Genomic DNA, 14,505 nt, shown 5'->3' with positions numbered 1-14,505 from the left:
TGTTGGAGATTTACAAGCATAAGGCCTTCCTTAGAGAGAAAGTGTGGAACTCTTGGTTGCAAGACATCTATTGAGTTTTTCTGTGTCAATCTGCTTATTTCTGTGGCCTGAATTTCATGGAAATGCTCTTAACCTACTAAGAATTTATCTAGAAAATGTTGTGGTTATTTTTGCAATGGCTTACCACTTTAGTTAAAAGAAAATTAGAAGTAGAACAATATTTACTTAAAATTTCTTCCACACTAATATTAAAAACAACACAGTTGTCTATGAGCTTTATTGATGTCTTCTTAGGGTTCCTTGTTACTTAGTTTAGCCTTTAGGAGTATGGTATGTCCTTAGCAGTATAATTGCCCCTTTCTGGTTTTCTGACACAGTGAAAAATTTTTAAGTGTCTTTATCTACAAATACTAATTAGTTTTTGAGTTTTGCTTTTTAAAAAGCATTGCTTTTATTAGAGAAAAGTTTAACCTGAAAATTGTTATGTTGTTTTGTACTATTGTCATCTTGGTTGGAAGTATAGATCTGGAGAGACAAGTACTTTTTTTTTTTTTCTGCACCTACCTAATGGATAGAGAAAGAGTTCACATTTGAGAGTCTTATGAGGTAGTTTTTTATTTCTTTATGACTGGATAATGAGCAAGTTTTAAAATGTTGTCTGTCCAATAAGAAGTCTGTAGAAAAGCAATATTTGAAAACATATTTTGTAATACTGTGCCTTTTTATATGGTTTAACTTTATATTCTAAATCTCTGCATGATACTTGCCTACGTGAATAAAATAGGAATATTTTCTCTTCCCTGTGTCATCACCATTGGGAATTCTTTATTCTCACTTGTGCATTCCTGGCACTTGAATAATGTACTGAAAACTGGCAGGATGAAAAATCCTAACATTGTATACATCATAACCATGTATATAAATGATTAAGTTTCTAAGAGCCTTTAAATGAAATCAGTTAGCACTCACATTATAGTAAGATGAGTAGAAATCCAGAATAACATTTTCAGTATTCTTTTTGAACCAGGAAGCCAGAGTAAATCTCAATTTAATCAGACTCTTACAAATTTTAGCCTTGAGCCTGCTAAGAGGGCTCAGTGAGTAAAGGCACTTGCTGCCAAGCCTGATGACATGAGTTTGATGCAGAACCCACATGGTGGTGTCCTTTGACTGCCATACATGTGCCCTGGCCTACACAGAAACACACAGGTAGGCACACACACAAGCAAATAAACAAACTTGAGCTTTTTAAAAATATTTTTCATTGATGCAACACTGAGTTTCAGGTTTAAGATCATCATAGAAAATGTACAAACTGGAGCTTTGTAGATGTCTTTTGACTGTGACATTTCATACTTGTTGTGAAAAATATTCTGTTTATTTGTATCTCAGAGTCATATACACTGAAGAACATTACGGTCATTGCTACTATTTTGTCTAGCTTAAATCCTATGGTAAAATGCCACATTACACTTGGCAATACTGATAGGAAAAGGGTCAGAACAGGCCGCTCTCTTACTGGCTCTTTAAGCCTTAGTTTTTATTATAGATTTCCATACTAATGAATTCACCATAGCCTCCAGATATTAAAAGCCAAAGAAGTTTAGGTAAAATGCTATCAAGTACAAAACATTAATTTAGATAAGTAATGATGAACATGTAAAAAGATGCCTGCTTTATTCATTCTTCTCACCTTACTCCTTTGCAATAAGTGATCAGTTAAAAACATGTACATGTGGGCTGGAGAGGTGGCTTAGAGGTTAAGAGCACTGGCTGTTCTTCCAGAGGTCCTGAGTTCAATTCCCAGTAACCACGTGGTGGCTCATAACCATATATAGTGAGATCTAGTGCCCTCTTATTGCATGCAGGTGTACATGCAGACAGAACTTTGTATACATAATAAATAAATCTTTAAAAAATCATATACATGTAATTAATCTAAGTTCATTGAATAAATGAATAAAAAGCATATAGGAAATCTTGAACCAAAAGATATTCAGAATAGCTCTGAATTAGGGAACATATGAAAATATGATTTTCATGAATTTATAGTTTTAATGTGGTAAAGCATTTTCATATTCATAATTACTTCTAAGTATGTATAGTAATGTCAGTATAGAACATATTTAGCAATTTAACCTGGTTACAGTGTACCTTCCAATGTCAGTTTTACAGAAGTATGTAACAATTCTATAATAATGGATTTTAACAGTCTTCATTTTGTGTTTGCGTGTGTATGTGCATTCTAAACAGTAAAATAACAAAGAATCAGTATAAATTGAGCTGTGCTCTTGAAGATTTTATACAGCACTCAAAATTTAAGCCAGATAAAATAGTATATTTTGTTTTTAAAATATCAGAGAATAAGATAAGTAGATACAGTTTATTTTCATTGAGAATATTTTATATTATAAATTGCCATTTATCAGTTTGTTACTACATATATACAAGGCTTTTTTAATGTATTCAATAAAACTTGGCAGTTCTATGAATTAACAGGCTTAGAGATGCTAGCCAGGTTCAATGTGACAAAACCTATGTAATCCCAACATTTGGGTGGCTGTGGCAGGAAGAGGAGAGCCTGGGCCAAAGAATGAGCTCTTGTCTAAAAAAATACCAGGCAGGTTCATACATAGATAGGTCAGTAGATTCGATTAGGTTAATAAGTTTTTCCATGTAATTGGGCCTCTAAAGACCTGAGTGATTTCATCAACATTGATTCTGATATAATACTGTGTTTTATAGCTGATATAAAAACTTTCAAAAATTACATTGTCAGTATTGTTAAAATAATATTTTTTCATTAAAGAAAAGTGGGGTAGGAAGATAGCTCAGTGAGTAAAGGGCTCATTGCACCAGCCTGACAACCTGAGCACAGAGCTCCAGAGCCTCTATAAAAGCTGGATATAGTAGTGCAAGCACAGCCTGGCTCACAGGGTGGAGAACAGAAGACGAAAGCAGAACTTGTGCATTGTCTTCTGATCTCCATACAGACCATGGCATGTGCCCTTTTCCCAAATGATATGAGAACCCATCTCACAGAGGCAACTTAAAGAATTGGCACACACACACTGTATGTGTGTGCGTGTGCGTGTGTGCGTGTGTGTGTGTGTGTGTGTGTGTGTGTGTGTGTGCATGCGCGTGTATATAGTTTGGAATTTTTATCACTTATGGGTTATTTCTTTTTTAACATTTTTACTCATACAGTTATGATTCAGGTACATGAATTCCTATTTTATGTTTGTATTACAAAATTTTATAAACAGGATTATGAACGTCTAAAGATTAAAAAATTCTACTCAGAATAATTTCCTTAATTCTTAGCAACACAGATAGCCAGCTGATGTAGTTTTCCTTTTTCATTAAGTGTGTTTTCACGTCTTGACATTTCTTGTTCAAAAAAGAGTCTTCCCTTTAAACATTAAATCTCCTGGACTTCATGCGTGAGGGTGCCTGGGTGCGTGTTCTATACTCCCATAGTCTGTCAACACTGAATGCTGAGTTGTCCCAGGACGATAATACATTCTCTACCATTTCAAGTGTTTTTAATTTGACCCATATTGCTTTTTAGTTCTTCATGGGGTGATGATAGTTTGCTATTGTATAAGCTGTAGGAGGGAGGCTGTTTTTGTTTGTTGTATGTCTTTTTCTTTCAGAAATTACAGGTGTTTCTTTAGCTTCAGACACTGCCTTAATAGCCATTGGAAGATAACTACTTCAGCGCCGTGGTCTTTCCTTTCACTTCAGGAAGAGAAGTACAGTTAATCTGGAAGAAAGGGCTTAAAATAGCAGTCAGACCACCAGGAGAGTACTGGACACTCTTCTGACTTCATCTAAAGTTTTGAGTAAGTGGACAAGAAGTAGGAGACATGGCTTATTCTTTTCCACTCTTCTTCACTTTTCCTCTCCAGAAAGATATGGCTGAATGGAAGGAGAAAACTGAAGAGAGACTCATTCTTTTGTATATAAGCAAAGTAGACTTTATAGTGCCTCAGAAAGCAGATACGGTGGGAAAGGTTCTGCCCGGCTTAGATGCTACTCCAAGTCTGGGAAGTCCAGCCGCATTTGTTTTTGACAGGAGGACCACCACCTAGAACTGTCTAGTATTGCGTGAAGTTTGTCCTAAACAAGACTTTGAAGTTAATTGTGTCTTCCGAAGTGATAGCTCTACGGAGCCCCAATTTTTGTTCATTTTAATTGATAATTTATTAACATAAATTACCTTTTTAAATCCAGTAAATAAAATAAGACTATTTGACTTCTAAATCTTTTTAAAAATTTGTTACTATTAAAGTTGTTAAGCTTATTAAATATGATAAGAACAGGTAAATAAAATAGAAATTCAGTACATTTTTTTTTAATAAAACCTTCAATGTTAAGCTCAGGTTCCATTTGAAGTTTACCCTCTTTTTTACAAGGGAGATAGATTTTATATATACATATATATGCTTAAACACTATAGTAAGCACTGATTTAGAAAGCATTTAGCCCTAATTAAGCTAAATGTGCAAAATTTGAGGCTTACATCCCATGAGGCTACGGTTTATTGGCTAGAACTCTGCCCTTTCTTCCCCAGTTGCTGTGAGCCGACAGGTTCTCGCATAGGGGAAGCCCATGGAAGAACAGAGAGACCTACTGCACTGGTTGTCACAGCACTAACTAGTATAATGAAAGGCATCTTTTATTTGCTAAATGAAGTAATTTTTATACAAAATTGATTGTGAGCCTCTTTTATTCCTCTAAAATTTTGTCATGTGAAAGGAAATGCCATTTTTGTTCCTGTTGAGTCTGTAAGATTCCAGTGATACTGATATCTTAGTCACTTCTGATAATTTCAATGGATTATATAATAATATATTACCATACTAGACCCTTCACAAAGTACTGTAGAGAAATATACTTCGATATGTTTGTTGTATTTCAACTCTGAGGCAGTAACAGTCATTAGAGCTCTCTAGGGTAGTTGCCATGCTGGAATACAAGGATGAAAGGATGGGTATATCTTGTGAAATTAAATTTTCTGGAGTAAGTTGCCAGGCTACTCTGAATTTTAAAATTGCCCAAACCAAAAAAAAAAAAAAAAAAAAAAAAAAAAAAATGTTACAACACCTGTGTAATTGAATTTTTCTAGAGTCATGGCTCATGTGAAACTATAACCAGTATACAGTTTTAATACTGTATATTTATTTGTCTTTGTTGAATCACTGCTACTTGTACTATCAGTGTGCCTAATAAGAACTCTATTGTATTTTTGTTATTCCAGATGAATACCAATTTTTGCTAGCTCTTGGCCACCATTAATAAACTATGTATTCCTCATTTGTTTCCTCTTTGCCAGGATAAAAGCATCATTAAATCTCATCTTTTTTTCTTTCCTTTCAAGGTTAGTAGAATAGTTATAATACCATGATAATTTCTACATACTAGTTGTTTAAAGTAAAAACAAATTCATTTGGACTGTTTCTAACTATACTGTATTATAAAAGAAATGCTATTGTTATTTCATATATATATATATATATGAGGTATAAATACTGAATACTAAAGAGTATTAAATACTAAATACTGAAGAGTAGATTTCCTCCTTGAAATGCTTTAATGAAACTTTTGACTCTGCACTTCATTATTTTTCATGCACACAGTTTTGAGAATGTACTAGATAGGCTGATAGTCAGCCGGGAGCAGTGCATTTACCTATTTCATGAGTAGAATTCTTTGTTCTCGCTGGGCTGTTTGTTTGTTTGTTTGTTTGTTTTTGGCTGTACTAGTTGATAACAGTTCATATGTCTTGAGATTTAACTTCTCCCCTTGATTTTATGTAAGTTTTCTTACCTAAGCTGTCGCCATAGCCTATGCTTCAGCTGACAGGATACCTTATAGCATATGGGGAAGACATGGGTGTGAGGGATTAAATATTTTCCTTTTAAACCTAACAACAAAGGATGAAAATTGGTCATTTGAAATGACTTGCCTTTCTATTCATTGTGTAAAAAAGCACTGAGCTTTGAAGTCCTTGTTCATACCATGGTTCATTATGAAGCTTGACTGGTAATTTCTTTTTTAGTTGTGGATTTAACTTTCAAATTAAAGTGACTTAGTAAAACTTTATTTAAAACTGTAAATGCTTAATAATTCTTTTTTAATAACAAATTTATTTTTATTTTATTTTTTTGTTATTAGTTACATTTTATTAACTCTGTATCCCAGCTGTGTCTGCTCCCTCATTCCCTCCCAAACCCTCCCTACCTCCCTCATCTCCACCCTGCCCCTTTCCAAGTCCACTGATTAGGGAGGACCTCCTCCCCTTTCATCTGATCCTGTTTTATCAGGTATCTTCAGAACTGACTTCAAAGTCCTCTGTGGCCTAGCAGGACTGCTCCTCCCTTGGGGGGTGGGAGGTCAAAGAGCCTGTTTAATAATTCTTAAAAATTGTAATTTACTCCTTTTCTCTAAAGATAAGATTCTTTTGAGCACAATACCCAGCTGCCTGTCTCTTTCTCCCTGTTCCTTCCTCTTCCACACTCCTCTCTCATTCCTGGGACTGTCCTGCTATGTAGTACAGGCTGACCTAGAACTTGGCTGGCCCGCATCATCCCGTTAAGTCCTGGTATTACAGATGTGCACACCTAGCTCACTTTAATTTCAGTTCCACATGTTGCTGTCTTATTTGTTTATTTGTTCAGTTTAGTTTTGTCTTTTAGACAGGATATGTAGCCCTTGCTGTCCTGGAACTTTGTAGACCAACCTGGCCTCAAGCTCACAGATATGCTTTCCTCTGGCCCCCATGTTCCCAAGTGTTGGGATTAAAGGCATGTGCCCCAATTCTTGGCTCATATGTTGCTGTATTTAAAAAACAAAATTCAAGCCTCATACCATTATGAAACACTGTTCTAGGAGAGTCTAATAAAGAACCATAGAAACTTGTCTTTTTCCAAATTCAGACAGAAGCTTTTTACCAATAATCATGTGAAATGTTACCTACAGATTCTGACATATATAGTGACTGCAGTTTTAGTAGAGTTTCTATTTCTTTTAGAAAGTCCTCTAATGATAAGTAATTGATATATACTATTAATGAATAAGACAAAAATATTTTTCATTTAGCATTCCACTACATATGGCCTATACTGGTTGTTGTTAAGTCCTTGACACTTCAGCCAAGTACTTCATCTAAAATTGTGAGACATTGATGCCTAGTCTTTATTGCACTCGTTCTTTTATTTTACATTGTATCTGAAATTATTATAGTGGGAATTTTCAAAACTAGCATCTGTTTGGAATAAAAAGGATGTAGGATTGTGACCTTTGGTCTAAAGTACTCACCTAACTTGAGTTGCTTCAGCCTGCCTCAATAACTGGCATCCACCAGGATTATCAAAGATATTTTTACAGTACACTAGGGAATGTTTGACACTGTAAAAGGGGCCATGGCATAGTGGAAAATATGCATTCAAAGTGCAGAAAGTCAGTGTTCTGAGCAATGTTTGCAATTAATCCCAAGCTAGTCATTTAGCTGTAACAGTAGTGGGTGGTGAACCACTGGATCCTCAGTTTATTCACATATAAACAAAAGATTGTGTTGGATGAACAGTAACATTCCTGTCAGAGTCTGCAGGGGGTTTGGTAGTGTTTAGAAGAACATAAATTTTCATATAGAATGTGTCTGTAAAATCAAATATTGAACCAGAAAAGTGTGACCAAACGTACATTTCTGGACTGTAGCATGGCTGGAAACCTATCACATCTCTCCTTTGCTCCTGTTGTTTTGGTTTCAGAGGTTAGTCTCTGCCTGTGCTGTTCCACGTGCTGATAATGAAACCCCTGCAGAGTTATGCTGCATAGAGACTGTCTATTTATTAAGACATAACCACTGTAATGAAAGGGACACAGCTTATTGTGTCTCAAAACATGCTATGACCAGAACACCATTTGTTTTGCATATAAAGTGTTGCATATAAAGTTGAGGATTAATTGCAGAGAATGTCATACCAAGTACATTTGTAAAAGATTTGTAACTTACTTATACCAGACACAATATTTTGAGTGCTGAAATTGGTTCAGTTTAACCAGGCACAGTGTAGACTTACTTGGTCGTACGTGAAAAGCAATGAAAGTTTCCACTGCAATACTGTGGTCCTGACACAGAAGCTAGGAACTGGGAGTTGGACTCTGGCTTCTATGTGGTTTGAAGTTATTAGTGGGCTGTATAGGCTTCTGACATTTATAATAGTGGTGTAAAGGAAATCAATACTTGCATTCACGGTTTCAGAATTTAGCCATAGACACAAAGAGAACACTTTCAAGCTTATTTATATTTCAAATAAAAACGAATTAGAGAATGTGAAGTTAAAAAAGAAGCACTTCTGCCCCCATCAGCACTTTCCCCAGAGAAAAAGGGGGAATGAGTAAGAGAAGGGAAGTCGGCACATGGGATCCTCAAAGTGAATAACATTCATCCAAGAACAAAGCAAGGGTTTTCGTTTTCAAAATTTTTATCATATACTCTACCCAGTGGTACACACCTGCATTTGCAATACTAAGACAGGAGAATTGGGAGTTTGAGGTCAACGTGAAACTTGATCTCAGAGTTTTATAGCTTTATCATATAGGTTGTACATACTATTTATAAATCAAGAATAAATAAATAATTTTTTGGGTTTTTTGAGACTGTTTCTCTGTACATGTAGCCTTAGCTGTTCTGGACTTACTTTGTAGACCAGGCTGTCCTAGAATTCAGTGACCTGCCTGTCTTAGCTTCCCTGAGTGCTGGGATTAAAGGCATGTGCCACCACCATCTGGCTTCCTCTTCTCTTTATCACTATGAAAGGAATTTTTCTCTTTCATTTTGAAATGCGTTACTAGGTTTTTCAGATATACTGCTATCTGAAAATAATTTCTACCACTTCTCTGTAAAATGTTATGCTGTCTTTTAGTTTATGTTTCACCTGTTTTTAAATTTACTTACATAGTTTATAAATTATCTAATCATCCTCACCAATTTCTTCTCAGTCTGTAGCTATGTCCTTTTTTCACGTTGTGTTTAACAGTTGTTCTACATACTGAAGTAGAGAATAAAGATATTTCCCATAATATTTATAATCTCAAAGCTAAAAAACTTGCATGTCAGTTACTTCTAGGCCTCACCCTGCTGCTTGGCATTTTGCTTCCTTCCTCTGCCAATAAAGGCAAAGACTTTCTTAGTCTCTCTCTCTCCCCCCCCCCCCCCTCTGGTTTTTCAAGACAGGGTTTACCTGTGTAGCCTTGGCTGTCCTGAATTCACTTTGTAGACCAGGTTGGCTCAAAGCCATCAGCCTGCCTCTGCCTCCCAGGTTCTGGGATTAGAGACATACCACGCCCTACTTCTCTTAGTCTTTGTACAAAGATATTGAGGTAATTATACATTTTTTTCTAAACCAAATGTTTTTAATGTAGCTTCACGGGACCCAATTTTCTACACTATTAATTCATAACAGCTTCGATTTCTTCATGGCTCCTAACATGCCTAAATTATTTTTTTAATTATTTATTTTTTATTAATTACAGTTCATTTACATTGTAGCCCCCTCCCTTGTCCCTTCCCAATCCTACCTTCATCTCCTCCCATGCCCCTCCCCAAGTCCACTGATAGGGGAGGTCCTCCTCTCCTTCCCTGTGACCCTAGCCTATCAGGTCTCATTAGGACTGGCTGCATTGTCTTTCTCTGTGGCCTGGTAAAGCTGCTCCCCCCTGAGGGGGAGGTGATCAAAGAGCCAGCCACTAAGTTCATGTCATAGACAGCCCCTGTTCCCCTTACTAGGGAACCTACTTAGACACTGACCTGCCATGGGCTACCTCTGTGCAGGGGTTCTAGGTTATCTCCCTGAAAGGCCCATGGTTGGAGTATAAGTCTCAGAAAAGACTCCTGTTCCTGGATTTTTTGGTTCTGTTGCTCTCCTTGTGGAGCTCTTGTCCTCTCCAGGTCTTACTGTTTCCCCCTTCTTTCATAAGATTCCCTGCACTCTGCCCAAAGTTTGGCTATGAGTCTCAGCATCTGCTTTGATACCCTGCTGGGTAGAGTCTTTCAGAGACCCTCTGTGGTAGGTAGACTCCTGTCCTGTTACCCATTTTCACTCTCTTCTGATGTCCATCCTCTTTTCCTTTCTGAATAAGGATCTTTTCTGAATAAGGATTGAGCATCTTACCTTCTTGCTTTGCTTCTTCAGTATACAGATTTTAGTATGGTTATCCTATATTATATGTCTAATATCCACTTATAAGTGAGTATATACCCTGTATGTCTTTCTGCTTCTGGGATACCTAACTCAAGATGATGTTTTCTAGTTCCCACCATTTGCCTGCAAATTTCATGCATTCCTTGTTTTTAATTGCTGAGTAGTATTCCATTGTGTAAATATACCAGATTTTCTGTATACATTCTTCAGTTGAGGGCCATCTGGGTTGTTTCCAGCTTCTGGCTATTACGAATAAAGCTGCTATGAACATGTTTGAGCAAATGTCCTTGTTGTATACTTGAGCATATTTTGGATATATGCCTAGGAATGGTATAGCTGGATCTTGAGGTAGCACTATTCCTAATTGTATGAGAAAGGACCAGATTGATTTCCAGAGTGGTTGTACAAGTTTACATGCCCACCAGCAATGGAGGAGGGTTTCCCTTTGTCCACAACCTCTCCAGCATTTGTTGTCACTTGAGTTTTTGATCTTAGCCATTCTGATGGGCGTAAGGTGAAATCTCAGGTCGTTTTGAGTGGCATCTCCCTGATGACTAATGATGTTAGTCATTAGTCATGTTAAACTTTATCTGTTTCTCTGCCATATTCCTCTATTGAGAGCTCTCTGTTTAGCTCTGTACCCATTTTTTAATTGGAGTACTTGGTTTGCTGCTTTTTAACTTCTTGAGCTCTATATATTTTAGATATCAGCCCTCTGTCAGATATAGGGTTGGTGAAGATCCTTTCTCAGTCTGTAGGCTGTCGTTTTGTTCTGACAACAGTGTCCTTTGCTTTACAGAAGCTTTTCAGTTTCATGAGGTCCCATTTATTGATTGTTGCTCTTAGAGCCTGTGCTGTTGGTGCTCTCTTCAGGAAGTTGAACTCCTGTGGCAATGAGTTCAAGGTTCTTCCCCACTTTTCTTCTAACAGATTTAGTGTGTCTGGATTTATATTGAGGTCTTTGATCCACTTGGACTTTAGTTTTATGCAGGGTGATAAGTATGGATCTATTTGCAATTTTCTACTTGTAGACATCCAGTTAGACCAGCACCATTTGTTGAAGATGCTATCTTTTTTCCATTTAATGGTTTTGGCTCCTCTGTCAAAAATCAAGTATTCCTAGGTGTGTGGGTTTCTTAATATGTATCTTATTTTTTAGTCTATTAGTCACAAATACATTGCTCGCTGTAAAGCAGTCTGGCCTACTTTATGTATTAAAAAGCCAAGGTATTTGATGTACAACCTAAACAAATGATGTTGAAATGAATAATAACTGAATGTATGGTTGTATTTGTATTTTCTGGAGCAACAGATTGCTAGCAGACAGTCTCATAGTGTTTTAACAGTCTTGATTGTGAACTTATGCATTGTTAGCAGGCTTTGGGTTCATCCAGAAACTCTTCATATTTTTTAACGATTTCAGAGACTGGCACAGAAAATCATATTTGGAAAAACAGATAGGCACCGGTCTCTTCCATGGTAATTTCTATGTTTAAATATATGCACTTAAATGTTTTTATCTTTAAATCCTATTACATTTACACAAAATGTCTAATGATACTGTAATACCTATTAGATTGACTTTGAACCTGTGAACCAACATCTTCTAAGACTAGTACTTAAAGATTTCCATTGCTTTATTTTTGTAACCTCAAATAAATCAGTGCGATAAACCTTTACAAAGGAAACAAGGAAAAATGTATGCATATTTAATTCAATTTTTGTTGTATGTTAATGAATTATAAAAAGGAATGTTTTGTTTTTTATTTTTTATAGGCCTTGGAAAACGGAAGATTTGCAAAATACAAGTATTTTACCCATGTCATGATCAATAAAACAGATATGTTCATGATAACAAGACGGTAACTTTTCCTTCTCTAATATAATTGGTATAGGTGACAGTCTCTCATGTTGATCATTTCCATGTAGCCACACTTATTGCTCTAAACTTCACTTGTATGTTCAGCTTTGTGCATGCTTGTAGATGAACGCAATCATTCATGAGCAGAATTGTAAGCTAGTTTATTTACTTCAGCCACTTCACCAGGTACAGAAATGGTGCAGAACTCATCTGTCAGGTAGACTTTGCCCTCTGAATACCACTCAAGTTATTCTACAAGTTCAGCCGTCCTCCCAATGTTGTTTCTTCATAAGAATACATATTTACTTTCATAACTGGGTATACCAATGTGAATAGAGCATTTCATGAAGATACTCCCAGCTACGACATCTTCAGATAGGCCTGTACACTGGAGGACCACTGGATGTTTTTAGCATCTCAGACTGATATACATAATTGCAATGGAAGACTAAAGCAAGAGCCTGATTGGCTTATGTCTCAGCTTTGGGCTGTTTTTAAGTGTGTGTACTATTAACTTAAAACTAATATCTCATCTATAACAAGCAACTGTGGGAGAACGTTCTTTGAAGGAAGAATTAAGTAGAACCATAGATGAAATCCATATTTCTGATTGAAATATGAAGCCTAAGATATTGTTTTTTTATTTCTCTCTGATTTTGACAGTAACCAGGTTTGATTCTTCCCTAGCAAACCCCAAGGATTTTCAGTGTTAATTCTGTTCAGTGTGATTAGGAAAGCCTCTTTCTGATGTAGAGTACAAAGTGTATTATTCTAACCTGTTACATCATTGTTGACTCTTTTCTGGAATTGGATCTGTAAATGCTGACTCTTCCTTGGAAAGAGCCTATGTGGCTTCAGCTCAGTTTTTCCTAGTACAGGTCATGCTATGTATGTCCCACCAAGTGCTGCCTCAGCTGCGCCCTACACATAGGATATTTTTGTGCTCAGTCTATTCTGTTTTTACCATTTGAGGAAACTTGTAACTCGTGCTTTTAGAAATGCCTTTATTTCTATGTATTGGGGAGTGTTCTCATTTTCATCTTTCTGTTGACTAGTATTTAATTTCAGTCTCTTCTGGTCTGAAAACGGATACTTTTATGACTTCCATTGCTTTAAATTTATTGGATTTTGGGTTTTTTTTTGGGGGTACTGGAAATCAAACCCAGGGCCATATTTTGGCCTTAATTTGCCATTAGGCATACCTCAAGCCCTAAATTTGTAGATTTTTTGCAGAGCTGTAGAAATGGCTCGGTAGTTAAGGATGACACTTGCTGCCCTTGTAGATGATCCAGGTTTGGTTCCTAGCCCTACATCAGGTGGTACACTCCAGTTCCAGGGTATCCAGCAGTTTGGGACTCTGTGCACACATGTGCACATACATACACTCAAGCCCACACACATACAAAGTTTTTGAAAAACAAGGTTTTTTTATGGCTTACAGTTTTATCTAGGTGAATCTTCCACGTGTGCTTGCAAAAAATAAAAGTGAAAAAATAAACATAAATCTTGCATTATTGACTGAAGTTCCCCAATTCTCAAAGTGAATTCTTTCTTCCCCTATTCTTAGTGGTGTATTGTTTGTAACAAAGGGAACATTTGGACAGCTTACATGTGAGTGGCAGTACAGTTTTGATGAATTCACCAAAGAACCATTCATTGTCCATGAAAGACGATTGCGCATTGAAGCAAAGGTATGTAGAATAGACATATTTCTGTATTTATATTTTCTAAAATAGTGCATTGAAGTTGTCTCCTTGTGAACTGACTTATGAATGTTGCTTTGTCTTGAAATGTCCTTTACATTATAAGCATCTATAAGGGGGGGGAGGCATTTCTCTGTTGTATTTCTACAACTGAGTTTTCTTTTTAATGAAATTATGAATTCTGTTTCTAGGAGCGGGTGAAGTCTGTATTCCATGCCAAAGAATTTGGAAAGATAATTAATTTCAAGACTCCAGAAGATGCTCAGGTAAATATAATTTTTTAAGTCACATAGAAGCATCTCATTTTAAAGCCAAATAAGTGAATTACTTTTCACAGCAGGTAATTTTTGTTTAGCACTTTTGTTTTTAACAGGTTAGTACATATAACTAAATGGTATTTTCCTTCAGACATCTTTCCATATATTCAGCACTTCTGGCTTTTCAAATTAAATTGTTCCTCTTCCATTTTGGTTTTGGAGACAGGGTCTCGCTATATGGTCCAGGGTAGTGTAGAGCCCACAGTTCTCCTGCTTCAGCCTCTGAAGAGCTAGGGTTACAGCCTTCATCATGTTCTTCTTTTAAATGCTTATTGTAATACTCCAGTATTTAAAAGTAAGCAAAGACCAAGAATCATTGTGTTCTAATGTTAGCTTGTCCACTCCTGCAGAGAAAGGATAACTCCATGTTTCTAATTTCTTTACTACACAGTTACAGTGATAAACAAGTAAGA

The 14,505-nt window shown here is 36.3% G+C and overlaps 1 protein-coding gene across 1 annotated transcript in view; it reads left to right on the top strand.

The window, feature by feature from the left end:
• The window catches only part of Vps13a (vacuolar protein sorting 13 homolog A), a 185,885-nt gene that overhangs the window by 166,682 nt on the left and 4,698 nt on the right, over positions 1 to 14,505 (top strand). Inside the window, exons 69-71 of the mRNA XM_060387172.1 lie at positions 11,988 to 12,073; positions 13,640 to 13,763; positions 13,967 to 14,041. Of these exons, the coding sequence (XP_060243155.1) occupies positions 11,988 to 12,073; positions 13,640 to 13,763; positions 13,967 to 14,041 (285 nt within the window). The remainder of the gene's footprint in view (positions 1 to 11,987; positions 12,074 to 13,639; positions 13,764 to 13,966; positions 14,042 to 14,505) is intronic.

The sequence above is a fragment of the Meriones unguiculatus genome, chromosome 1 (assembly GCF_030254825.1).
Source record: "Meriones unguiculatus strain TT.TT164.6M chromosome 1, Bangor_MerUng_6.1, whole genome shotgun sequence".
In the NCBI taxonomy this organism is placed as follows: Eukaryota; Metazoa; Chordata; class Mammalia; order Rodentia; family Muridae; genus Meriones; species Meriones unguiculatus.
The sequence above is the reverse complement of the archived record's forward strand: the minus strand, read 5'-3'. Positions and strand labels throughout refer to the sequence as shown.